We start from the raw sequence: 27750 nt of genomic DNA on the forward strand, positions 1-27750 counted from the left end.
TAAATTCAATTTAGTTAACCTATAGTATATTATTAGGTTCAAGGGTAGAATTCAGTGATTCGTCAGTTGCATAAAACACCCAGTGCTCATTACATCATATGCACCCCCCAATGTCCGCCACACAGACTCCCATCCCTCCCTCCCCCCTTCCCATCCAGCAACCCTGCAATAATACATCCAACCCTCCAATACATCCAAACAACTAGTTTGTTTCCCGAGATTAAGAGTCGCTTACGGTTTGCCTCCCTCTCTGTTTTTGCTCTTTTAGTTTTCCCTTCCCTTCCCCTGTGTTCACCCTTTATTTCTTAAATTCCACATATGAACATCAGCTCTGATAGCCTTTTTGCTTCCTTCTTTCTACTTCCTCTCAGTTTATTTTTTTACATCTCTTTGTAGCATCTTAGTTTTGTATTTTATTGACGTCAAACCTTTCTTCTTTCCTAACATAAACGCAGAAAGTTACAATTTTCTCTCTCAGTAGTGCATTAGATGAATCACACAAAAGTCGACATGATGTGATTATGTTTCTCTTGAGTTCAAGTGACTTTCCAATTTCCCTAAGTGCCCTATCTTCAGCTGTGTGTTATTTTGAAGTCTGTTGGTTAATTTCAAAGTTCTGTGGACTATCTAGAAATCTTCTTGTTATAGATTTCTTGTTTAATTCCACTGTGCCCAGAGGGCATCCTTTACATGGATTTCAGTCCTTCTTCTATTTTTTTAGCATGTTAATTTAATTTTGTTTTTTTTTTCAGTGCTCCAAGATTCTTTGTTTATGCACCACACCCAGTGTTCCATGCAATAAGTGCCCTCCTTGATACCCACCACTAGGCTTACCCATTCCCTCACCGTCCCTCCCTTCCAAAACCCTCAGTTTGTTTCTCAGAGTCCACAGTCTCTCTCAGTCCTTCTTCTTTGATGGGGTATTATTTTATAACCCATGATAGGCTCCTGCCTCGTGCATGTTCCATGTGCTTTTAAAGAAAGTGTGTATTCTACTGCTATTGGGTGGAATGAACTATAATTAAGTCGATTCAGCTCATAGTGTTGTTCAAGTCTTCTTTATAATTATTGACCTTCTCTCTATTTGCTATATCAAAATCTGAGAGAATTTTTGAAACTTCTAACTATTAATAGATTTGTCTATATGTCTTTTAAGTTCTATCAGCCCTCACTTTATGAAATTTAAAGTTCTATTTTCCAGGGCGCCTGGTGATTGTTAGGCTTTCCTGATTAATTGATGGTTTTATCATTATTAAATATCCCTGTGTATCATTAGTAATACTCCTGGTCCCAAAAATTTAACTTAGCCACTATCAGAACCTTCTTTTTCCCCTTACAATTTATGTTCCCATGGCATCTCTTTTTCGACACTTTTACCTTTGGCCTATCTCTGTTCACACATTAAAGTGAGTCTCACTCTTCCCTTTTGCAGCTATCACGGAAGTGTCAGCAGCCAACAGGAAGTTTAATCCCTTTGTGACTTCTGACCTGAGCAAGAAGCGGAAACGGCATTTTAGTGCACCTTCTCACACTCGCAGGAAGATTATGTCTTCCTGTCTTTCTAAGGAGCTGACACAGAAGTACAATCCTCCATCCGTGCCCACCTGAAGGGATGATGAGGTACAGGCTGTGCCAGAACACGATAAAAGCCAGCAAATTGGCAAAGTTGTCTACATTTAGAAGAAATAGATCATCTACATTGAATGAGTACAGCGTGAGAAGGTGAATGGCATGAATGTCCATGTGGGCATTCACCCTAGCAAGGTGACTACCACTAGACTAAAGCTAGACAAAACCCACAAAATGATCTTTGAAGGTCAAGCCAGATCTCATCAGGTAGGAAAGGAAAACTGGAAATGTAAGGAAGAAACATTGACAAGACAGAGGAATAAAGTAATCTCATATTAGACGTCAAATAAAAACTGTTAAAATGAAAAAAAAAAAAGTGAGTTTCTATTCAATGGCATATTGTGTGTCTTGCAGCTCTCCTGCCTAACAATCTCCCTTTTATCAGGAAAGTTTAGAATATATACAACTAGCTTAAGTGTAAGGATGGCTGGCTTTAACATCATCATCTTATTTTTTTAAATTTAATTTAATTTAAAATTTTTCAGTGTTCCAAAATTCATTGTTTATACACCACACTCAGTGCTCCATGCAATACGTGCCCTCCATAATACCCACCACCAGGTTCACCTAAGCCCCCACCATCCTCCCCTCTAAAACCCTCAGTTTGTTTCTCAGAGTCCACAGCGTCTCATGGTTTGTCTCCCCCTCCAGTTTCCCCCAACTCACATCATCTTATTTTGAGTAGCTTTATTTCTCTCTTTCTTTCCTTCTTCCGGGCTTCCTTTATCCTTCCTTCCCTCCTTCCTTCTTTTATTTCGTTCTTTCCTTTGTCTTTTCATTCTTTCTTTAACCCAGTTCCCTCACCACCTTATGTGTAACTGAAGTATTTATCTTTCTCTTTTCCTTTTTTTGATGTATTTTCCAGTATTCCACTTTTAATCTACATCTTGCTTTAATACTTATTCCTTTTGTTTTATATGTAAGTGGTTCCTGTAAGGATTATGTGATACATAGTTAAAATCAGGCATTTCATCTTCAATGATAAAATTTTTCTTCACGTATGAAGTAAAAACTTACCTTGCATGCTTTTATTTCTATACTCCCATCTGATTGCTTTTATTTCCATAAACTTTATTTATATGTATATTGCACCCCCCCAAAAGCATTGTTATTTTATAAACATTCACCTAACTTTTTTTTAAAGATTTCTTTATTTCACACACACACACACACACACACACGCACGCACACGCACACGCACACGCACACAGAGCACGTGTGATTAAGGGGAGAGGCGAAAGGAGAGGGAGAGAGAGAATCTCAAGCAGACAGCCTGCTGAGCATGACACCTGACACAGGGCTCAATCTCAAGAGCATGGAATCATGACCTGAGTCAAAATCCAGAATAGGACACTTAGCTGACTGAGCCATCCAGGTGTTCCAACATTCACCAAACGTTTATGTATTTAATTTTCTTAAGCAAAAAAATTTCATTATGCTCAATTAGCCAACATATGGTACATCATAAGTTTCTGTTGTAGTGTTCAACAATTCATCAATTGGGTATAACACCCAGTGCTCATCCTAACACATGTGCTCCTTAATGCCCATCACCGGTGACCCCATCCCCCCACCTTCCTCCCTTCTATAACCCTCAGTTGGTTTCCCAGAGTCCAGAATCTCTCATGATTTGTCTCCCTCTCTGATTTCTTCCCATTCTGTTTTCCCTCCCTTCCCCTGTGGTCCTCTGCTCTAGTCCTTATGTTCCACATATGAGTGAAACCATATGATAATTGTCTTTCTCTGCTTGACTTATTTCACCTAGCATAATCCCCTACAGTTCCATCCATGCCGATGCAAATGGTGGGTATTCATCCTTTCTGATGGCTGAGTAATTTTACATTGCATATCTACACCACATCTTCTTTATCCATTTGTCTCTAGAAGGCATCTCACTTCCTTCCACAGTTTGGCTATTGTGGATATTGTTGCTATGAACATTGGGGTGCACATGCCCCTTCTTTTCACTACATCTGTATCTTTCAGGTAAATAACCAGTAGTGCAATCACTGGGTTGTGGGGTAGCTCTATCTTTAACGTCTTGAGGAACTTCCATACTCTTTCCAGTGTGGCTGTATCAGCTTGCGTTCCCACCACCAGTGCAAGAGGGTTCCCCCTTCTCCACAACCTCGTCAACACTTGTTGTTTCCTGTCTTGTTAATTTTGGCCACTCTAGCTGGTGTAAGGTGGTATCTCATTGTAGTTTTGATTTGTATTTCCTTGTATTTGATTGTATTTCCTCGATGGCTAGAGATGCTGAACATTTTTTTCATGTGTCTGTTAACCATTTGTATGTCTTCTTTGGAGAAGTGTCTGTTCATGTCTTCTGCCAATTTCTTGAAGGATTATTTGGTGTTGAGTTTGATAAGTCCCTTATAGATTTTTGGATATCAGCCCTTTATCTGAATGTCATTTGCAAATATCTTTTCCCATTCCATGGATTGATTGCCTCTTAGTTTTGTTGGCTCTTTCCTTTGCTATGCAAGAGCTTTTAATCTTAAGGCATCCATTCTATTCACAATAGCTCCAAAAGCCGTAAGACACCTAAACCAAAGGGATCTATACTCTAGGAACTATAGAACACTTAAAATACAATGAAAGAAATTGAGGAAAACACAAAGAGATGGAACAACACTCCATGCTCATGGATTGGAAAAAATAAACATCGTTAAAATGTCTATGCTGGCCAGAGCAATTTACACTTTTAGTTGCCATCCCTATCAAAAGCGCATTGACATTTTTCACAGAGCTGGAACAAACAATCCTGAAATTTTGTGGAACAAGAAAAGATCCCGAATTGCCAGGGGAATGTTGAACAAGAAAACCAAAGCTGGGGGCATCACAATGCCTGACTTCAAGCTGTATTACAAAGCTGTAGGCATCAAGACAGTATGGTACTGGCACAAAAACAGACACATACAGCAATGGAACAGAATAGAGAGGTCAGAAATGGACCCTCAACTCTATGGTCATATGGTCAACTAGTCTTCAACCAAGCAGGAAAGAACACCCAATGGGAAACAAAAAAGTCTCTTCAAAAAATGCTGCTGGGGCATATTGCATGGAGCACTGGGTGTGGTCCAAAAACAATGAATACTGTTACGCTGTAAAGAAATTTAAAAAAAAAATGAGAATCTAGGGAATCTAATGGGTAGTAACCTTAGGTGGAATGTTTATCATGAATTTGAGTCATAATTTTTATAAAATAAAATGCACTCCTTTTAAGTTTGATGAAAATAAATGGTGCTGGGGGGATGCCTGGGTGGCTCAGTTGGTTGAGCATCTGCCTTCGGCCCAGGTCATGATTCCAGGGTCCAGGGATCGAGTTCCGCATCGGGCTCCTTGCTCAGCAGGGAGCCTGCTTCTCCCTCTGCCTGCTCTGCCTGTTCTGCCTACAGCTCTCCATGTTTCTGCTCTCTCTCTGACAAATAAATAAATAAATAAAATCTTTTTAAAAAATGGTGCTGGAGGCATAATACTCCATAGTGTATTACAAATAGCATGGAGGACAAGGGGAGATGGAGAGGAGAAGGGAGTTGAGGGAAACTGGAAGGGGAGGTGAACCATGAGAGACTATGGACTGAAAAATAATCTGAGGGTTTTGATGGGGCGGGGGTGGGGGGTTGGGGGAGCCAGGTGGTCAGTATTATGGAGGGCACGTATTGCATGGAACACTGGGTGTGGCGCATAAACAATGAATACTGTTACACTGAAAAGAAATAAATAAAAATTAATTAATTAATTAATTAATTAAAAAATTAAATACCAAAAAAGTGGTGCTGGGAAAACTGGACAGCCACATGTGGCAGAATGAAACTTGGACCATTCTCTTACACCATGCACAAAGATAAGCTCAAAATGGATGAAAGACCTCAATGTGAGACAGGAATCCATCAAAATCCTAGAGGAAGACATAGGCAGTAACCTCCTTGACACTGGCCACAGAAACTTCTTTCAAGACACATCTCTAAAGACGAGGGGAACAAAAGCAAAAAGGAACTTGTGGGACTTTGGTTAATTTTAAAGAAATTTTTGAAGAGCAAAATAATTTACTTTCCCTACATTTACACCATTTCTATAGCTATTCATTCATTCATTTGTGTTCATCTGGGTTGACATTTGGTATGGTTTTCCTTAATCCTAGAAGAATGTATTCAATATTTTTTTTAGTGAAATACACTACTGTTCAATTCTAACAATGTTTGGTTGAAAAAAACCATTTTGTTATTATTTCTCCAATTGTATCTTTAAATTCAGTGACATAGACTTCTTCTGGACCTTCAGTTCTAGGGATTTGAACACATGTATAGATTCCTGTAGCCACCATCAGAACACATCTACAGCCCCAAGAAGACCCTGGTATTATCCCTTTGTAGTCACACTCCTTTTCTACACCTAACCAGGGCACCACTGACTTGCTTTCCTTTATGATACTTTTAACATCTCCAGAAAGTCATAGAAATGGAACCATTTAAAATGTAACCTTCTGGGGCTCCTGGTCGGCTTAGTCGGTTAAGTGTCTGCCTTCAGCTCAGGTCATGATCCCAGGGTCCTGGGATGGAGTCCTGCCTTGGGCTCCCTGCACAGCCAGGAGTCTGCTTCTCACTTTCCCTCTGCTCTGCTCGTGCTCACTCTCTCTCCCCTTTAGTCTCTCTCTCTCTCTCTCAAATAAATAAATAAAATCTTAAAATAAAATAATAAAACAAAATAAAATAAATTGTAACCTCTCTGAGCCTGGCGTCTATCACTAAACATAATGCTTTTGAGTTTCATCCAAGTTGTTGACTGCATTAATACTTCATTCCTTTAGACCACTGAGTAATATTTAATTGTATGGAAGGAATACACTTTGTTGTAGGATATTTGGGTTGTTTCAAGTTTGGGGTGATTTTTTTTTAATTTTAATTTTTTTTCAGTGTTCCACGATTCACTCTTTATGCACCACACCCAGTGCTCCATGCAATACGTGCCGTGCCTTCCTTAGTAGGTTTGGGATGATGAAGAACAGAACTGCTACAAACATTCACTCACAGGTAATTTTAATGAACTCAAGTTGAAAATCGTCTAGGAGAAATACTTCAGAGTGAGATTGCTAGGTTATGTGGCTGAGTAGATGTCTAACTTCACAAAAAGCAATAAAATTGCTTTCCAGAGTGGTTGTTCCACCTTACATTCCCCTCCAGCACCAGTTGCTGCCCATCCTCAACACCATTGGATATTGTCACATGTTGGTGTTTTATTTGCTTGTTTGCTTTTTGTAATTTCAGCAATTTTAATACAGGAATACTGGTATCTCACCATAGTTTTAATTTGCATTGTCTGAAAGCCAGTGAGTGTGCTCATCTGTTCATGTGCTCAATTGCCACCTCTACATCCTGTTCATTGATGTATCTCTTGAAAAAATTTTTCCATTATTTTTTTACTGTTGAGGTTTTTTTTTTTTAAGATTTTATTTATTTATTTGACAGACAGAGATCACAAGTATGCAGAGAGGCAGGCAGAGAGAGAGGGAAGTGGACTTCCTGCTGAGCAGGGAGCCCAAAGCTGGGCTCCATGCAGGGCTTGATCCTGGGACCCTGAAAGCATGACCTGAGCTGAAAGCAGCGGCTTAACCCACTGAGCCACCCAGGAGCCCCTTACTGTTGAGTTTTGACAGTTCCTCACCTACTCTGGATCTGAGTCTTCTATTGTTGAGGTAATTGTAAATACATTCTCCAAGCCTGAGATTTTTCTCCTCAAACTCTTTAACAGCATCTTTATCAGAAACAAAGACAAAAACCAAAACCAAACCAACCAACCAACCAAATGAACAAAAACAACAAGGCGTGCTGGGGGATGGTGGGGGAAGTGGTGGCAGGTTGGAGTTATTCTACCTAGAACATGTTTCTCAAACCTAAATCGAAGATTTTGTTGCTTCTTTTTACACATTTTAGAGTTTCATATTCACGATTTATATATGTTTTAGTTTTAGTGAGTTATAGTGTAAAGTGTGCGATCTTTTTTCTTTTAGATGGACAGCCAGTGTTTTCCACACATTTGTTGAAGAGTTGTCAATGTCGCTAATATGATTCCTCCACATTTATTCTTTTTTCCCCCCCCATACATTTCTTGGCTATTCTTTTTGTTTGTGTGTTTGTTTTTAGTTTCCATATAAGCTTTAGGATCAGCTTGTCTATGTCTATAACACATCCTGCTGCCAGGATTTTTATTGGAATCACAGTAAGTCCAGAGATCAATTTCAGAAGAATGCACATCTTTACTATGTTAAATATTCTAACTTGTGACCACGGTATGTTCCTCCATTTATTTAGGTCTTCCTTTGTCTGTTTGGTTTTTTTTTTTCCCCCCCAGCATTTTCCTGCTTTTAGCATATAAATACCCTGCATCATTTGTTAGAGTCACATCTAAGAACTGATTTTCTTTTTTGGAGTGATGAATTTCTTTTTCCAACACTCTTTTGCTAGTGTGTATAAATATGGTGGCTTTTGTATTTTAATCTTATATCCTGCACTGTAGGTTAATTCGTTTATTAGTTCTAAGATATTTTTGTGTATCTGTGTGATTTTAACAGAGAGAATCAGATTTTCTGTGAATAGGAGCCATTTTGATTTATTTGATTTATTTATTTTTTAAAGATCTTATTTATTGACTTGAGATAGTGAGAGCTAGAAAGAGGACGGGCGGTGAGCAGGGGCGAGAGGCAGAGGGAAAGGGCAAAAAAGAGACTCCCTGCCAAGCATGGAGCTCTGACCTGGCTTCTCTCCCAGAACCCTGAAATCGTGACCTGAGCTGAAGTCACGTCCTTAACCAGCTGAGCCTCCCAGGTGTCCCACCATTTTGATTTAACCTACTGATTTGTGCCACCCCATGGATGAATATCCAAAGCACTGAAGCAGAGAAAAAGAAGGCCGACACGGAAGATTACATGCGGTATGTTTATGTGTATATCAGACTCCAAGAAAGAGAATTCTAATCCGCAGTGATAGAGAAAGGTCAGTGGTGGCCTAAGGCTGGATGTGGATGGTAGGAATTCCCTGGGAAGAGGTGCAAGGGAACGCACTTAGATGGGTGAAACTATTCTTTTTCTTGATTGGGGTGGGAGTGACATGGATGGTAGCATTTGTCAAAGTCCGTGGAACTGTCCACTTAAATGGGCATTATTTTGTTTGTAAATTAAACCTCAGTAAAGCGGATAAAGAGAGCCCTGCTGTTAGGTTGATTTGGAGGACCTCGGGTCGCTAAAAGACAAAACAGAGACCTGTGATAATGAAAACGTTCCAGGCCTGATCATCATTCAAAGCTTGTACCTGTGGGCACCAGGCAGAAGGCTCCAGCCAGCCTCTCCTCCCCACCCACCCCCGCCACCACACAGATGAACAAGGCGTGCTTCAGAACAAGAATTTGAAACTACACTGGTTGGAGTCCATCTCCTGGGAAACGTCCTTCTGCATTGATTTTTGCCCTTACCTTTGCCCCCACTGCATTCCAACCTTGTGCCTTGTGCCCCCTTTTTCAGGTTGGGGCAGGGGGAAGCAAGAGGAGGAGATTTGAGGGAGTGGTCTGATTGTAGGAGCCCTCCACGGTGTCTCTGTTCCAGTTGCTAGGACCCCAAATATTCTCAGACAGCTTCAGAGACAGGCTAAAGCCTAATTTGCAGCTGCCGCTGTTCCACAAGGCACATGTTTACCCAGCTCCTCAGGTATCTCAGATTCCTGGCTAAAGTCCATGGGCTAGTGGTAGTAGAGCTCCGTCTTTCCATTTCTTCTCTCTGCTTTCAGAAGGCTCACTTCCACATAGACCTTGTCTCTGACATCCCCTCCCTCGGGGCCACGTGGGGTAGCAACATGCGACAATTCTCTAATGTTTTTGAAGAGTCATGCACAAATTCAGACTTCCATGGACAGTATAGGGGAGTTGATCTGTTCCACATCCTCCTCAACTCTCGCCCCACAGTCTTTGTAGTTTTCTTCTTTCTTGTGGTCATTGGGTATGTACACTGCTTTTCACTTCTGGAGCTTTGCAACCCATAGATACGTCAACTACTGCAAAAATAAATTTTCATGTACTGCCTGAACCACAGGCTGAGACAGGATGCCTGGCAAGGGACTGTTGTGTCACCTTGAGGTGTGACAGCCCATTTCTGACATAGATGCTGGCATCTATGTGTTGGCATCTTGGGAGACTGCAACGCTATGACAAGGAGTGTTCAAAGTCATATTTGAAGTGTACGATGTCCTGCAGGTTTGTACCATTTCTACGATGCTAGTTTCCAAATAAAAGGCACCTGTAATACGGAGTCGTCCCAAACTGAAATCTGGGGAACTTGAGAACTTGAGATTGGCTAAGTCCTTTCCTCTGCCTGGCCCTCAGTCTCCTCACTGGAAAGGGGGTTGGTGTTTAGGGTGAGGGTTCTTGTGCTACTAGATTTCCGATGACTTCCGATCTGTACTGCTCGGTACTGTTTTTGAGACCGCGAGGCAAACACTGTAGGTAACCCTAACTGTGCAGATGAGAAAATGGAGGTTCTGAGAGGTGAAGGGACTTGCCCGAGGTCACGGGGCTCAGAGGGACAGGGAGGGATGTCAATCTCAAGTGCTTTCCTGAGGACCTCCTTCTCAGACATGCACACATTGGGGGAGGGGCACATGCATCTGTCATTCTCACACTGCTACACTGCTTTACCCACTTCCTACCTTCTTTCATGCACAGGCCACACCAGCTGCTCCCAGCCGCGCATGGAGCTGGGCCAGGCAGTGCTGGGTTCACGCTTTTACCCCTACTGCTCCGTGAGGAAACTTGAGGCCCAGAGAGTTGATGTGACTGGGAAGGCAGACCCATAATACCTCGGAGTACATCTATCTAGCCCAGTCTTGTGCTGTGAGAGGTGGGAACTCTGAGGGCCAGAGTGAGAAAAGGCTGGGCCAAGGTCACTCGTCCAGGTGGTAGCAGAGCCAGGTCAGAGACTTCAGGCAAGTCACTTCCCTTCTCTGAGTCCGATTTGTCACGTGTGCCATGGGGAACAGTAACCCCCGCAGAGTATCCACGAGGGTGAAATGAGGTCTTACACCCAAAGCACCAGACCCCAGGGCCTGACAGCCATGATGACAAAGAGGAGGATGAGGAGCAGGATGGATGCCTAGGATACCTCCAAACCTGATGTCTCAGGAGGCTGGGAGGCTGGTGGGCGCCTTAAAAGCCCAGGATGGATCTCAGGGACAGAGAAGCCATGAGGGGTTGGGATGTGGCCCAGTGAAGGGAGATGGAAAGTGGTAAGGGCAGCCCGGGAGGGAGAGAGTGGCTGTTGTTGGAGAGTGGTGAGAGATGGAGGTGTTGTTCCCACAACACTGTGAGCCCCTCCAAGGCAGTGGTAGCCGGCTACAGTGGATGGAGCATGCATCCAGCCTTGAAGGGTCTTGGGTTGGGGTCCCGGAAAGGACATCTGCCTTGGTGTCACGTTTACCCTGTTGAGTGAGCGGGTGGGCAGCCTCCCGCGTGACCTGCCTGACAGTCTGTCCGCATTCCCCTGGGCACTCCTTCCTCCCTGTCCCAGAGGCCACCCCACTGCTTTCTTCGTCCCCGCCCACCCTGCTCTCAACTACCCTGTGCAGAGTGCAGCTCCTGGGAAGCCCGCCCCGCCCCCAAACCCTGCCTGGAGAGGCCAGGCAGGGGAAAGGAGGATGGAAGAGGGGAGTGTTGTGAGGCCACAGGCCTGGGCAGGTCTCCCTCACCAGCACCCTGTCTGTCTCTGAGAGCTGCTTTCTCCTCCTTTCCACATGAGATGCCGTATCTCAGGTGTCCTCTGCACCCAGTGCTCAAATTCCCGCCTGTGGTTTTGGGTGAACGCCCGAACCCTCATCCATGAAAAGGCCCGTGCCTGCTATGTGCAGGTCCTGGGAGGTTCCCAGGCTGAGAGAATCAGAAAAGTCTCAGATCGCTCATCACCCCAGGACCACGGTCCCAGGCATCCTTCATCCCTCTCACATCCCTGACCACGTGTCAGTAGATGTCAAAGTGAAAGGAACTCAAGTTGTGTCGGAATCACAGCCTCCACGTGGCCAAGCAGGGGCTCAGCGGCCGGACAGGCAGAAACCACAGCAGTGGCCAGCATGGCAGAAGCCCAGCTGAGGCCCGACTTCAGGGGAGGAAAACTTATACAGCTAGCTTCCTGGGGCTGTGACCTATGAAGCCCCAGATGACCTTATGCTCGGAGGGGCTGCGCACCCAGTTCACGGCTAAGCCATCAGTCTCTTGGAATTCTTCCTCATTTTTGAGCAAGGGGACCCACGTTCTTCATTCCTCACTGGGCCTGTGAAATTATGTGCCTGGATCTGGGTCCGGAGCCAAGGCTGGGGGAGAGAAGGGAACCTCTTCCTCGGGAAAAGAGGCAGTGGGGCCCTTACGCGATTCACTCTTTCTTAACCTGGGACCTCGTCCTCCCAACTATGGACATCACTTAGCTCCGGACACTGCCCCAACCTGCCACTGAGCCCTTCCCAGGCGTCTCTGCTCTCCCTGCCAGTCACTGGAGGAACTCCAGTCCCAGCCCCACTCCTACAGGGACTCCCCCCAGCCCTCAAAGACACCAGGATATAGGCGCGGCCTTGGCTTCACTGGGAGGGCCCTGCTTCCAGTGAAGAAGAGCTCCGGAGCCCACCAACTGGCCTCGGGTCAGGGTCACAGGCTGTCGAGGTCTGTTTTCCTTGAACCTACTCTGTGGGCAACGATGCCTCCTCCTTCAACCTGCTGGAGGGGTGAGAACGTCGCCAAGGCCTATCTCATCGTCCTTCAGCCTCCATCTGAGGGAGGGATGAGGTGCTGAAGTTGTGTGGAGGAGGAGGGAAGGGTTCCAAGATGGCACCTCCAAAGATGGGGAGGAGGAGGTGGGCCCGGTTCCTTGGTGGGAGGGACAGCGGCTCCAGCCCACAGCCTTCCACTCCGTCCCTTTTCCTGCCACCTCCCCCACCACCGGCGTCTTAACTGGGGTTGTACCACATAGGAAATCATGTCACGATGTCGAAAGTCATGGTCTAGACACTCAGCTGGCACCTCTCCACATCTCCCCAGCACCCTCCCCACACCTGCTGCCTTCCAGGCAGAGGCGGGTAGTGTCTAGGTCACAGCCCCCAACCACGTGCCACTCAGAGCACCACGGGCACAGGTACGTGAGCAAATAAAGGAGGAAACGTCCCAAATAATTTTGCAACTTTACTGGAACACTGATACCAAAAACATGGAAACACGACAAAAGCGCACGACAAAAGCACACACCAAAAGCAGGAAGGGCAAAGAGAGCTTCATCTTGCATGCCACCTTGGATGGGCTGGTAGAAGCTGCCTAGAGTGCTGTGTTAAGGAGGGATCCGAGGAGGCACTCTGGCTCGGTGAGGGACGGCCACGGTTCATCAGCGCTGTCTGTAACACAAGACAAAAGCTGAAACAGGACTATCGATAACGGGAGAGGGAAGGGACGCGAAGAACAAAACAAGTGTCTCTCATAACTCTTTGTTCCCCGACCCTGCACCCAGGCCTGCCTCCCCAGCCCCCGACCTAACTTCTCACAGCCCCTTCCCACCCCCTCCCTCGGAGTTTCATGTAGCCACCGAAAAGCTTACTGGATCCAGGAGAAGAAGTTGGCACTCGTTCTGGCGGCATTTCTGGTCCGGATGGTGGAGCTGGTGCTGGGCCCATCTAGAATGCTGGTGCTGGCCCCACCATTAGTGCCACTGCTGACGCCAGCTCTCCAGGTGGCCCTCCGGTTGGCACGGTTGCTATTCAGGATGTACTGATGGTATCTGGCCCAGAAAGCGAAGGGAATCCTGGCCCAGGCGTCACCAAAATCTCCGTCCTCATCCCAGGTCAGTAGCTCCACCTGTATGTCATCCCAGCTCCAGCGTCCAACCAGCGCTTCATCCCCGATGTTCATCTGGGCTCTCATCTGGGCCCTGGCATGTTCCTCAGCCATATCCACATCCATCGTCTTGAAAGCGTCATCCACAGCCTCCAGGAAATGAGCCTTCCATTCCCGGGGGTCTCGGTTCTGATTCTGCGGTAGAGTAACAGACGCCATCCACACAGCTACCCCATGTTCACTGAGCACCTGCTTCCAGCCATCCAACCCTCCCATGGGCGGTGCACGGTCATGACAAAAGTCAAGACCGGGGGCGCCCTGGGTGGCTCAGGGGGTTAAAGCCTCTGCCTTCGGCTCAGGTCATGATCCCAGGGTCTTGGGATCGAGCCCCCCATCAGGCTCTCTGCTCAGCGGGGAGACTGCTTCCTCCTCTCTCTCGGCCTGCCTCTCTGCCTACCTGTAATCTCTGTCTGAGAAATACATAAACAAATAAAATCTTAAAAAAAAAAAAAAAAGTCAAGACCACTGGAATCCGACTCTCCTATGACTCCGTGCCAGCCCTGGGACCTCACCCCATCCCTCACACTTACGACACCTGTGAACTTGCCTAAGTTACCGACTTAGGAACCTGTCCGGATCCTCACTGGACCAATGGCCTCAGGAGGAGGCCATAGCCAAGAACCAGAGAAGGTACGGCAAGTACCAAACCCACACCCCACCGCCGGGCCCCAAACAGAGGCTCTCTGTTACCTGGGCGATGAATCTCAGCACCAAACCCACACCCCACCGCCGGGCCCCAAACAGAGGCTCTCTGTTACCTGGGCGATGAATCTCAGCACCCTCATCTTGCTGGTCTCGTGACGGGCTCGCAGGCCCCAGAGGAATTCATACTCGGGTGGGCTGCTATTGGGGATCTTCTTGTATTCCAGGTACCTCAGTGCAAGAGGAAGAGAAACGTTTGCTTCCAGCCAGGCAGACCTGTCGCTGCACCAAGGGACCCCAGGTAGCCCCTGCCCAGCCCCGATACTGCAGCTCAGCTCCTGAGGGAGGACCGTCCCGGCCCTCCAGCCCATGCCTCGCTCCCACGCTCACTCCTGGGGTTTCTGCCTCCAGGACGGAGGCCTACAAAGAAGCCACATCGAGGTGCGGGGTGGGACACGTGTCGGGTATCTGTTTGTAGGAAGGCCACAAGTTTCATGCCCCTTGTCACAATGAACCCAGATTCCCGTCCGGTGTGTTGTAAGCACAGGAGCCACTTCTTCAGGCCCCCTGCCATGAGCACACTCCATCACAGGCCCCCACCCACGGCCTGGTGGAACCCTGGGACAGTCCACCATAGAAGAGGAACGTAAAGGGGAGAAAAGCGGCACACTCCGTGCATGCCCTCCACTCTGCGTGTGCGCGCCTGCGCGCGTCTGCGTGCACGTGGGCACGTGCAAGTGTCACCTGTGTGTTCTCCAAGGACCTAGGTAGGACAGGGCGGGCCTGACCAGAAAGTTTTTGGAGCACGGGGCTCCAGGACCCAATGGGCCCCTTACTAGCCAGGGCCATACTCAGACTTCCACTCTCTGAGCCCCAGGTTCCTGGGATGGAAAGCAGGAGAAGTTCTCCTGCAGCCCGCGGGGCAGGGACCAAATGGCAGTGTGGTTCTAATACTCTGTCAACTTCGACTCCTTTTCCCCAAGGCTGCGCTGGAATTCTACTCCCTGACAACACTCACATACCCCGCCCACCCTCACACCAGAGACACCTATCCCTCTGGTGCCAAGATCTGGCACGGGGAATGGCTTGCGCAGCCAGACCAACCCACGAGGAATGCATGAGCGTGAGACAAAGTTAACTTGGCCACTACTTACTTCTGCTTCACAAAATCCTCCGTAATGAGCTTCCTCAGATCTCCAAGGAATGGGTGCCTCACCCTGAAGGCCAGGAAAGGAATCCCTAACTATAGACAGTGGCAGTGCCCAGATGGGGGCAGGAGCACTCCCTATCAAGGCGGAGAGCTTCCCAGCCGGTAGCGCGCGGGGCCGGGGGGCGGGGGGGCAGGGGCATCCCCATGGAGGCCTGGGATGGCAGCAGGGGTCACAGGGCCACACATGTCAGGGATGCCTTAGGCAAGGCTGTGACTGGAACCCCTAATTCTGATGGGTTCTCTTGGATCTCATCTGGGAACAGAGAAGGGACATGGAGCAGAGAGGGGAGGAGAGTTCAGGACCACTTCCCCATGCACCCTCTGAGCCCTACCCAGTCCAAGACGTCCACTCCCCTGCACTAGGCCCCCAAGCTAATCCCATCCCAGGGCCACTGGTACCCAAGGACAACGCCGAGAGGGGGAAGCCGAGAGCCCAATCATACCCAGGGCGCAGACCCATCTTTCGCAGTGCCTCCCAGAGGACAGCTGTGAGGGGAGAAGAGCCACGAGACTTCAGCACACAAAGCTGACTGTGGGCAACCCCCCAGCTGCGGACCCAGCCACTCACCCTCGCTGGCACGGTTGCCATTCATGAAAATGACTCCCAGAATCACCAAGAGGAGGCTCAGCCTGGGAGTGTCCTTGGTCCTGAAGGTGTAGAAAGAGAGATCCTGTCCAGCAGCCGTTTGCCCCAGGGACTAGGGCTTGCTCACCCAACTAGCTCTTCCCAGATGGCTGGGCGACCGGGTGGTCTTCCCACTCTACATATGGCTTGTTCTCTCATCCAGACCATTCATTCCTCTGTCTGAGACTGAGTCGTTTCGCGCCTCAAATGTGGATGCAAACACGTGGGTTCAGGCGGGGAGCAACCACTTGGCAACAGTGTGTCTAGAGGGGGCATCCAGACCTCCCCTGCCCTTTGAGCATTAGGAGTCACACTGGATGGGAAGCCTCCTTCTCCCAGGACCACTCTGCCAAGCCCAGACCAGGCACGTAGCAGGAAGAGGCAGGCAACAAGGAGCCTGCTTTCCTGGGAAGACCGGGTGGTGTGGTAGTGGGGTGGGGGGGGTAGGGGGGAGCCCTGTGAGTACCAAGGCTTCACTCCAGGCTACTTCCCCTTTCATCCCCTAATCACTGGGCACCACTAATGGTGGGTGGGAGCTGTGCCAGGCACCAAGGCCCCTGTTTTCCCATTTCTCTGAGAAGAAGGGGAGGGGGAGGCACCAGTGAGGAAGGCCCCAACCCTCCTGCCCTTTCTTACTTTCCCAGGAGGCGAGCTGAGGAGTCCCGCGTGCACACGAGAATGTACAGGTGTTCTTCCTTGTCGATTTCCTTCAGGTGGATCCCAAACTTCTACATGGGGGAGGAAACAGCATGAGAGCAGAAAGCCACACTGCCTGTCCTGCAGGCAGTCCCTCTGTTCCCCATTAGAAGTTTCCCTCAGCAGGGACCCCGAAGTCATAGGGAAGACTCAAGAAGAGAGGCTGCAGAGGGACTGCCTTGTGGGAGCTCTGGCATTGGCCAAAGCAACAGAACCCACTTCAGGAGACAAGGGACACCGAAAGAACCCGAGGGAGAGGGAACCTCCAGGGAAGGAAGTATGCAGTGGGTGCTCCCAGGAGGAGAAGCTAGGGAAGCTTTCCCAGAGCAGGTAGTACTGAAAGGGGGCCTCAAGGAGCTGCAGGGCTCAAGGCTCCCCTGCAGCTCTGGCACCACCGTGAGCTGCCCAGGCACTCGCCCACCTTTTCCAGGGTGTATGTTGCTCGTTCAATGATCTCGGGGAAATGTTCGTCGTATTCTCGGATGACATCCTTCATCATGTCTGCAGGAGGTGAGAGAAGTGGAGAGAGCACCTGGGCTGAGCAGGGGCCAAAGAGCTGCAGCAGCCCCTCGGTCAGCCCTGCTGAGGGGAGCACCGTTGGGGACCCCACCCCCACCCCCATCCCCACCCCCAGCCCCAGCCCCCTTACTGTGCAAATGCAGCGATCAGCTGGGCATGCTGGGTGGAGGCATCTGATGCCAGATGGGACAATGGAAGGGCAGAGCTCGGGGAGGGGGCCCGGGTTGCCTACCTGAGCGCTTGATGGGGATCTTCTTGTAGTCCTTAATCATCAGATATTTCACCAACTTATTCGCCTGGAGAAGGAGCACCGCACAGGGAGATCAAGACATGGGTGACCTCCAAGAACTGGCCCACAGGAGAGGAGAGGTGGGAGATGGGGGAAAGGCAGGTTTCTTACCCTCTCCTGCAGAAGGGTCACGTTGCGGGGTGGCAAGCACAGTACGTGTCTTGAGGGTACCTGGGACCTCAGGGCCATGGGGGGCCGGGGAGCCATCTGAGCCCGCACCGTCAATGGGGGCTGCAACGCTCTCCAGGTCGGTGGGACCGCAGGAGGCTCTCTCTCCTCCTCGCTGCTCTCATATTCATCATCCAGGTGCTTGGACTATAGCGTGAGAGGGAGGAGAGACCCAGGGCTACCAGGTTCGCCGTGCAAAAGTGCCCAGCACACATCTTAACCAGAGCAGGTGCTTGGAAATCAAGTAGTACAAGCAGCAGATGACGTGTGCTGAGTGCTTACTACGTGCCCGGCACTGAGCCAACCTCTTCTCCCTCCAGGCCTGAGGGCAGAGACTTTGTGCAGTCAAAGCACGCTATTGCACTTGGGTTGGACAAACATGCACAAGCTGAGAGAAGGGGAGAGGGGAGGGGAGGGGAGGGGGAGGAGGGGGCAGGGATGAGGACTAAGCAGAGAATGGAGGGGAGCAAGGGGGGATGGGAGATAGCAGGGAGGTCTCACCTTCTTGGTCCTCTTGCCTCCCATCCTGACCCAGGGCTCAGCACTGTGCTGAGCGGTGGCAGCTGCACCCTCGGGCTCAGGAATGCTCGGGGCCACCTTGGCCTTGGTGGCAGCTGCTGGCACAACATTCTGAGGCTCCACCCACCGAGTCTTGGCGAGAGCCTTTCCGGACTTGGTCGTCTTGGGCCGGGTGGCTGCCCCCTCCCTGGCAGGTGCCGCCTGGGGCACCCCCGAGGAGGCGGCACTGGGGCCCTCTGGGGCAGCCTCTTGGGCCGGGGCGGGCCTCTTGGGGCGTGGAAAGGCCATGCCACTGACTCCTGCTGGCTGGGTGAAATCAAAGACATCGTTCTGACCCAGGAAAGCTGTCTTGGGCCGGGTGGCATCCATCTCACTAGCACATGGAGCCTGAGCGAAAGCACAGGCGGTACTGGGGCCCTCGGTAGCGGCCTCTTGGGCCTGGGAGACTGGCTGGGGCTGAGTGGACGCTGCCAGAGCCCCGGGGGCGGCCATCTCACTGTTGACTAGCATCTGGGAGGAAGGGGGCAATGGAGCAGCCAGGGTTGTCTCGGGGGCAGCTGCCTGTCTCGGGGCAGCTGCCTGAGCCTGGGCCGCATAGGTCATGGGCTGAGTATCTTCTTCTCCTGAAGCCTGGTCTGTGGCCACCGGGCGGTTAGCAACCACCTGATTATAGGTGGCACGAGCAGCAGCGGCGGCGGCCCTAGCAGCACGGTTGGAGGCGGCTGCACGGGCTACGTTGGCAGCACGGGCAGCAGCCTCATTGGCAAGTGTTTCTGGATCCAGCTGAAATGCCTCCATCAGAGTCCTAGCCAGCATAGGGTTTTCCAGTTCCCAGGGCTCATTCTGCAAAGCCAGAGAGAAGGGTAGGGGAAGGCAGACAGCTCTGTGTGCTCCCATGATGCTTCCCTGTGCTGGCCAGCCTCCTCCCTGCAGCCAGCGCCCACCCCGCCCCCCAAACCTTCCCAAGCCCCCTTTCTCTGAGCAGGAGAGGGAAGGCTGGGGAAGCTGGGCATTCCTTCCCCCACTCAACCCTCCCTTTGATCCACCGCCCCTCCCCTCCCCAGCAGCTTCATGGGGGAGGGGGCAGAAGGCCCAGGGCCAGCAGGTGGCCCCCAAGGGGCCTCACCGATAAGATGCGAAGGCCTGGACCCAAGCTCCCAAAGGCTCTGAGGATACGGATGTCAAAGCTGGTGAGGGTGCCATAGCCTCCAAAAGCACCGAACTCTTCATAGTCGTTTCCTTCAACCATCTCCTCCTCCCCGACTTCATCACTACCCTCATCCATGTCTTCAACGTTGTAGGCTTCCGATTCCACGCGGTAGCTTCCCTCAGCCATGCTGGGGGTCCCAAGGAGAAGAGAGCTCAGCCTGGGAGGGAGGGTAAGGCCTCTTCAGGGGGAGGGAGAGGGGGAGGGGGCGGGATCCAGCGGGAGGTGGGATTTCTCAGGAGGTGGGGGGGGGGTCGGCAATCATCAGGTTACTAGGCAGTGCAAGGCAGGGGGAGGAGGCGGGGGCGGGCGAGGGGGGTCTCGCGGGAGGGGGAGGGGTATCTGTTGGGTTAGAGTGTGTCAGAGACAGAGCTCTAGGAGAGGGAGAGAGGTGGTGGGAGAGACCTGGCACTTAAAGGGGAGTTTAGGATGGGCAGGCTCCCCATCCCAGCGGCTAGATTTGAATAGGGGGTGGACTGGCGGGCTTGGGTCTCAAGAGTCCCACAGGGGATGTGCATGGAGACAGGGAGAAACAAAGGGCTTTGATTTAACGATGAAAGGGGAGCAGATGACACAAGAGGGCTTAGACAACAGGGGCCCGGAAAAGCTTATGGGAAACTGAATCCAGAGACCCTCTGGCTAGGTCCGGGCGGGGGCATTCAGCGGATTGAGGTCTGGGTTGGGCTCATACAGGAGGAGACCTAAGGGGTGGGGGCGGGTGGGGGGCGTTAGGGGCTCGGACCAGGTGAGGCATGGATTGGAGCGCTGGAGGTCTCAAACCCCAGGGCTGCAACTCCAGGAAAGGGGCAACGGGGTCAGCTGGTTGGGAGTGATCTAGGAGTGGTTGAGGTGGGGGTAGGGCCGCCGCTCTAAGGAAGCTCAGCAGGCAGCACACGGGTCTGCTGAAGGGGTTCGGATCCTAGGCTCCGGTGTAAGTAGGGCTCGGATCAGAGAGTCCTGCGTCTCCTACCGGGAGAGGGCGGCGAGGGGGCGGGGGGAGGGTCCTACCTAGACCTTGGGTCTAAGAGGGGTCGGGTTCTGAGTGCCTGGGCTTTGTTCAGATCCGGGTGTGGGGGTGGGGAGGGCGCAGCGTGCCGGGTTCCACTCGCCCTCTCCCTGTCCGCTCTGAGGCTGCAGGGTCCTTACCTTCCCTGGGGCTCCAATGGCGTCCGTCCTCAGCACCAGGAACCCCGCAGCCGCGCCCTCGCCTACTGCTGCCAGCACAGCAGCTCCGACCACCCCGCCCCTTTTCTCCGCGCACACCCCCCCCAACCCCCGCGGCCGGGCAGCCTGCGCATGCGCGGACCCCTCCAGCCCTCCCGCTTTCCCAACAAAAGCCCTCTCCACCGAGTCCCCAGTGCTCCTGCGATCCAGCGAGTGGGTGGGCGGGGTGGGGGGCTTTTTCGCCTTCCCTCCAGATACCCCTCACCCCTCCTCTGACCCGAGGCGCGCGCTCTCACAGCCTGTGGTGCCCTTGGACCACCCAATCATCTACCCTTGATCCTCGCACTTCTCTTCCCTGCCCTCCGGGTTCCCGCTAAGCTCCTCTGGTGTGGTCTGAGGTACACTATGCCTGGCTTCCCCAGCGTGACCCCTAGGTCACAGACACAGAGGTCTCTAGTTGGGTCTCTAACTGCAACAAAGGAATGGAAATGGCCAGGGGGTGCCACTTGCCTTTGTGTTCCCCAGCACTATCCATCCCTGCGGCCCCCAGACACCCTGGGAGCATTTGCTTCCCCAGCTACTCTTTTTTTTTTTTTTTTTGAGATTTTATTTACTTATTGGACACAGAGAGACACAACGAGAAAGGGAATACAAGCAGGAGGAGTGGGAGAGGGAGAAGCCGAGCAGGGAGCCGGATATGGGACTCGATCCCAGGACTCTGGGATCATGACCTGAGCCGAAGGCAGAGGCTTAACCCACTGAGCCACCCAGGCGCCCTTCCCCAGCTGCTCTTAATGCGGCTTGGGCACCACAGCACACTGGGTGCTGGGGCTGGTCTTCCTCTCACAGCAGCCCTGGGAGGCAGATGTCAGCATCCCCATTTTACAGAACAGAAAGCTGAGGCACAGACACACCGCAGGAACAGCTAAGGCCACAGAGCCAGTCAACAGAAAATACAAACTGTGGGCCTGAGTCTCCCTGACTCCAAACCCCATGTCCCAATAGTGCTGGTGTGGGGACGGAGGCGGGCTCCCCTCTCCAGTTTGAGCGACAGACCTACTCCTCCCAAACCACACACACACACACACACACACACACACACACACACACACCCCTCTTCTGCCCTGCCAACACCTGTCCCAAACAAGCAAAGTTTGTGCTCTCTGAGACCCAAGCTCATGCTCTGCATCCAGGGCACAGGTAGGGACACCGCTTGCCTACTCTAGGTGGGTCCATCCAGGTGTGAGAATTGCTCCTTGGGATCCACTCCCTGCCCCAACTGTCAGGCCTCTTCTCTGTGAGGGACACAAACAGGCTGCCCCTGAGGCCTTCCTGGTGCCTGCTGAAGCAGCCAGGACAATCAGGCACTTGTGTGCCTGAGCCATGGCGAGCCCCGATTCAGAGTAAATGTTTGCCCCGGGGTTCCTTCCAGGGCAGGGGCTTGGGGCAGTTGTGGTCTTGTGGAAAGAAGCTGGGCTGGTCTTCAGAACTCCAGGGATGGAGTGCCTGGCCAGTCTGTTGCTAGCTATGTGAGCCTGCCCAGTCACCGGACGTCTCTGAGCCCGGTTTCTCAATATGCAAAAATGGGAAGCACAGGAAGCACTTACTTACCCAGCCCAAACCAGGCTGCTATGCTTCCAGAATGACTGGAGGAACCGCTTTGGAGGGAGAAGATGCTATGTTTCCAACTCCGATTGGACCTGTGTTTTTGACAAAAACCCTGGTGGGCTTTTATATTTGTTTTTAAAGTCAGTCTCTCCGGGACTCCTGTGCATGAATGGAAGCTATTGCTAGGACCACAGCTTTTACTCTCCAGTGCCCAGTATCAATTCTGGCTGGTTGGATGGCTTTCCTCAGCTGTTGCATAGCAACCGCCACTGTCAGCAGCCTGCGTCTCTTCAGCCCTTCCTGTGTAACACGTTTCCGTGGGAGGTGACCAGACCCTAGAAATGAAAGCCTTGACAGACTGCTCAGTGCTAGTAGAAAATACTATGTTCCCATCTCAAACTGAACCTGTGCTTTTTACAAAAACCATAGTGGACTCTTATATTCGTTTTGCTATTTGCTTTATTATTTAGTTTTTTCTTGCTTTCTCCTTTTTAAAATTGAGATATAATTGACAACTAACCTTATGTTAGTTTCAGGTGTACAACATAATGATTCAAAAGTTTTATATATTATGAGATGATCACTGCAGTTAGTCCAGTTAACATCCATCACCATATATAGCTACATCTTTTTTTCTGATGATGTGGGCTTTCATTACATTTGTTTTTCTATAAGCCTCTCTCTCTCTCTTCTATATAACTATTTATGCTAATATGCTAATAACTCCAAAATCTACAGCCCCAGTTTGAACTTCACCTTTGAGATCCAGAGCCGTCTATTCATTCTCGTACCTGACATCTCTGCATGGATGTCTTGAGGGCTCTTCATAGTGAGTCTGTCTAGAACCAGTCACTTGGTAAACCTCCTCCTCCCACACACTCACACTCCCTGTCTCCCTTGTTTTTAAAATTCCCACCTTCACCACCTCAGTAAGTGGCACCATTACCCACACAACTCACCACAGAGAATGGAAGTCCCTACCACCACTCCCCCTTGCTCATACACTGCACCCCGAAGAAACCTCCGCAGCTCTCTGAAACTACCTCTCCGTGTGTCTCTCCCCTCCCTTCCTTCCAGCAAATTCTAGTCATGTTGGCCTCTCAGAATTCTCAACTCTGTCTCCTTCACTCAGGTCCTCCACTTGGCTCTGTTTGTTTCCAATCTCCCCATGCGACAGCCTGTAAACTCTATCCAGGCAAGAAGCTGGAGGAGATGGGCAATCTGAGGGCTCTCCATGTTAGTTTCCCTTTCTCAGGGATCACTGGCCTGTGTTGCCTGTGGTGCCGTGAGGTAAAGCACAATAATTTGTTTTGGTTTACAGATATTTAGGTGGGAGAGTAAATCGGGTTCCTGTAAGTCCATCATGGCTAGAGGCATGATGGTATAAAATTTTTCTTAAATCTGAATTTTTTTTCACTGAATGGCTTTAAGAAGTGTTTACTTTGCTATGCATCCATCGAAGATCTACCGAAGTGACTAGGCACAGATATCGCAAAGTGTGTATTCATGACATTCTTCCAGTCTGATCCCCCTCACTCCTAAAGAAGTGGGAGACCAGAAAAAATATAGAATCATTCAGGACCAGAGGTAAGAATTATAGAGAACTTCTCATCAGAAACAGTGCAAGTTATAAGAAAGTGGCGTACCATCTTTATAATAGTGAAATAATTAATTACTGTCAACTCAGAATTTTGTACTCAATGGATATCTTTTTAAAGTGAAGTGGGGGGTGCCTGGATGGCTCAGCCCCTTAAGCTTCTGCCTTCAGCTCAGGTCATGATCCCAGGGTCCTGGGATTGAGCCCAGCCTTGGGCTCCCTGCTCAGCGGCGAGTCTGCTTCTCCCTCTGCCCCTCCCCCTGCTCATCCTCTTGTACTCTTGCACTCCCTCGCTCTCAAATAAATACATAAAAAATATATTTTTTTAAAAAGTGAAGTTGAATTAAAAGTTTTTTCATACTTACCAGAGTTGAAATAATTCATCATCATTAGGTATGCACTATGAGAAATATTAAAGGATGCCTTTCAGGTACAAGAAAAATGGCAGTAAATGTAAACATGTTCTATAGAAATGAATAATCAATACTGGAGATGCTAAATATGATGATAGAATGTTTACTTTTTTTTTAAATTCCTTTTGAATCAATTCAGAGTGTAAACAGAAATTCATAACAATGCATTGTGGAGTATAAATTATGTGGAATTATTAATTTCTTGGACAATAATAACACAGGGACTGGGGGGAATGTAAGTTTATTGTGGTAAGACTCTAATTCTACGGGTGAAGTAGTACAATATTATTTGATGGTAGACCGAGGCAAGTTAAAGAAGCATCAAGTATAAACCAAAGTGGACTTATCCAAAAAATTACGGTTAATAAGCCTACATGGGAGATCAATGATATCATGAAATGCTCACTTTACTACTCATTCATTCATTCTGAGAGAGAGAGAGAGTGCTTGGGAAGGGGGAGGGGCAGAGAGAGGGGGAGAGAGAGCATCTGAAGCAGGCTCCACAACCAGCATGGAGCCTCACACAGGGCTGGATCTCATGACCTGAGCCGAAATCAAGAGTTGGACCCTTAACCGACTGAATCACCCAGGCACCTCCTCACTTAATTTGAAATAAATCCTAAAAGGGGAATACAATAAGACCATAGATGAGCAAGTAGAAAACAGGTAGCATGACAGCTTTAAATCCAACCATATCGATAACGGTATTAAATACAAATGGTCTAATTCACCAATTAAAATGTAGAGATTGACAATCTGGAGTCCTTTTTCTTAAAATAGACTTTATTTTTTTTTTTAGAGCACTTTTATGTTCACAGCAAAATTGAGCAGGAAGTACAGAGCCATCCCATAAATCTCTTGCCCAAAACAGACACAGATCCCCGACTATCAGCATCCTGCACCAGACAGGTATACTTCTTACAATCAATGAATCTACGTCCATACATCATTATCACCCAAAGTCCACAATTTACATCAGTGTTTACTGTTGGTTTTGTGCATTCTGTAGGCTTGAACAAATATATAATGACATGTATCCACCATTATAGTATCATACAGAATTGTTTCACTGCCGCCCCCCATCCCCCCTCCAAATCCTCTGTGCTCCACATACAAACTCCTCTCTCTCTCTCCCCTGACCACAAGCAACTACTATTTTTTTTTTTTAGTACTGTTTGCATAGTTTTGCCTTTTTCGGAATGTCATATAGTTGGAATCATGCAGTATGTAGCCATTTCAGATTGGTTTCTTTCAGCGAGTCATATGCATTTAAATAAGTTTCCTACATGTCTTTTCATGGCTTGATGGCTCGTTTCTTTTTCATGCTGAATACTGTTCCATTGTCTGGGTGTGCCACAGTTCATTTATTCATTCACCTACTGAAGGACATCTTGGTTGTTTCCAAGTTTTAGCAATTATGAATGAAGCTGGTATAAACATACATGTGAGATTTTTATGTGGACATACATTTTCAGCTCATTTGGGTAAATACCAAGAAACGATCCATACAGCTTTACTGTATGGTCCGAGTAGATTTAGTTTTGTAAGAAACTGTCAAACTGTCTTCCAAAGTGTTCTTGCTATTTTGCATTCCTACCATCAATGAAGGAGAGTTCCTGTTGCTCCACATCCCCACCGGCATTTGGTATTGCCACCGTTTTGGATTTGGGCCATTTTCATAGGTGTGCAGGGGCATCTCACTGTTCTAGTTTGTATTTCCCTGATGACACAGGACATGGATTTTAAAAATAAGATCCAGCTATATGCTGCGTAAATCCCACTTTAAATATAAAGGTGCACAGAGGTTAAAAGTAAAAGGATGGGACAAGATAGATCATGCTAGCTGTAATTATAACAAAGCTATACTGGATATATTAATATCAGACAAAGCAGATTTCAGAACAAAATATATCAGCAGGGATAGAGAGGATCATATATAAGAAGATCCTTTATATTGGTAGTCGGCTAAAATGGCCAATTCATCAGGTAGATGTAAAAATTCTAAATGTTTATACACCTATAAACAGAGTTTGGAAATACATGAAAGAGAGAAAGATTCACAATTAGTTAGGGTCAGAGATTTTAAGTCTTTCTTCTCAACAACTGAACAAATTGATGAAAAGGTAAGTGTATAGACCGCAAAACACTATCACCTAAATTAATCTAATTAACATCTTAGAACACTCTCCCCAACAAAGAACACACACTACTTTCACATGTACACGAAAACTGACCAAGATAGACAGTATATTCCAGGCCACAAATAAGTCTTACTACATTTGACAGGATTAGCATCACCCCAAAGATTTTCCTAGAGGACAGTGGGATTAAATTAGAAGTAGATAACACAAATGTATCTGTAATATTTCAAAAATACTTGGAAAATATGGAATACAGTCTTCAATAACAGATGGGTGAAAGAGGAAATAAAAAAGAAATTTAGAAAGTAATTTGAACTGAATGAAAATTAAAGTACAACTTACTAAAATTAGTAGGCTGCATTTACAGCAGTCCTTAGAAACAAATTTATAGAACAAAAATGCCTATATATAAAAACTGGAATTCAAACCAATGGCCTTAACTTCAGTACTTAGAAACAAAAATACAGAAACAATGGAGACCAAAAGAGCAGAAGAAAGGAAACAAGGGAAAGTGCAGAAGTCACTGAACTAGACAATAGAGAAGATAAAAGACTTTAAATCTGACCTCTAAGAATATCAATACAAACGGGGTGCCTGGGTGGCTCAGTCAGTGAAACCTCTCCCTGTGGTTCAGGTCATGATCCTGGGAGTCCCGGGATAGAGCCTCAGCCTGGCATTGGGCTCCCTTCTCAGCAGGGAGTCTGTTTCTCTCTCTCCCTCTGTTCCTGTTTCTCCTTCTCCCTCTGCTCCCCTGCTCCTTCTGTCTGTCTGTCTCTCTCTCTCTCTCTCTGTGTGTCTCAAAGAAATAAATAAAATCTATTTAAAAAAAGAGTATCAATACAATTGATAAGCCTTTATCTTGAATGATTAGGGGAATACAAAAGAGAGGACACGAGTTACCAATATCAGGAATGAGAAAATTGTCATCAAGGATCTTTCTTTTAAAGTTTATAAGTGCATATTAGCAATAACTTTATTGTAATCAATGCAGTTTGGTGCAACAAAAATAAGTAATCAAGAGAATGAAATTTAAAATACCATTTGCAAGAGCAAAAATACCATTTACAATAGCCTAAAACTATGAATTGTTTAGGTATAGATCTGACAAAACACGTGCAACATTTTACCTGAAAACATTAAAATATTGCTGAAAACAATTAAAACAATTAAAGAAGACCTAAATAAATGCAGAGATTTGCCGTGTTCATGACATCAAAGACCAGATATTGTTAAAGAGTTAAATCTCCGCAGATTCACCAATAGACTCAGCACAATCTCGATAAGAATCCCATCAGGGTTTTGGTAGGAATTGACCAACGGATTCTGAAATTTATAAAGAAATGAAGAACACCTAGAATAGCTAAAACAATTTTGGAAAAGAAAAACCAAATCGAAAGATTTACACTGTCAGATTTC

The 27750-nt window shown here is 48.4% G+C and overlaps 1 protein-coding gene, 1 non-coding gene and 1 pseudogene across 3 annotated transcripts; 1 reads left to right on the forward strand and 2 right to left on the reverse strand.

The window, feature by feature from the left end:
- The first annotated feature begins 937 nt into the window (after window positions 1-937).
- On the forward strand, window positions 938-1908 carry LOC116582256 (annotated as a pseudogene).
- Window positions 1909-12821: 10913 nt separating this feature from the next.
- On the reverse strand, window positions 12822-20675 carry LOC116583055 (melanoma-associated antigen D4). 2 transcript variants are annotated; one of them, XM_032331014.1, is made up of 13 exons: window positions 20558-20675; window positions 19331-19542; window positions 18187-19047; window positions 17629-17832; window positions 17461-17524; window positions 17131-17210; window positions 16650-16741; window positions 15957-16036; window positions 15832-15874; window positions 15333-15395; window positions 14295-14409; window positions 13241-13671; window positions 12822-13040 (listed from the first exon to the last, which is right to left on the reverse strand). In XM_032331014.1, exons 2-13 carry the CDS (start codon window positions 19538-19540, stop codon window positions 13031-13033), a joined length of 2253 nt encoding a protein of 750 aa, XP_032186905.1. In that variant the 5' UTR covers window positions 19541-19542; window positions 20558-20675; the 3' UTR covers window positions 12822-13030. The 2 variants fall into 2 exon arrangements, with proteins under 2 accessions (XP_032186905.1, XP_032186906.1); XM_032331015.1 differs by having other exon boundaries at window positions 19331-19571.
- LOC116583845 lies at window positions 14634-14763 on the reverse strand. Its single transcript, XR_004282941.1, has one exon. It is a non-coding gene; the product is annotated as a small nucleolar RNA SNORA11 (small nucleolar RNA).
- Window positions 20676-27750: the final 7075 nt, after the last annotated feature.

The sequence above is a fragment of the Mustela erminea genome, chromosome X (assembly GCF_009829155.1).
Source record: "Mustela erminea isolate mMusErm1 chromosome X, mMusErm1.Pri, whole genome shotgun sequence".
Classification (NCBI taxonomy): Eukaryota; Metazoa; Chordata; class Mammalia; order Carnivora; family Mustelidae; genus Mustela; species Mustela erminea.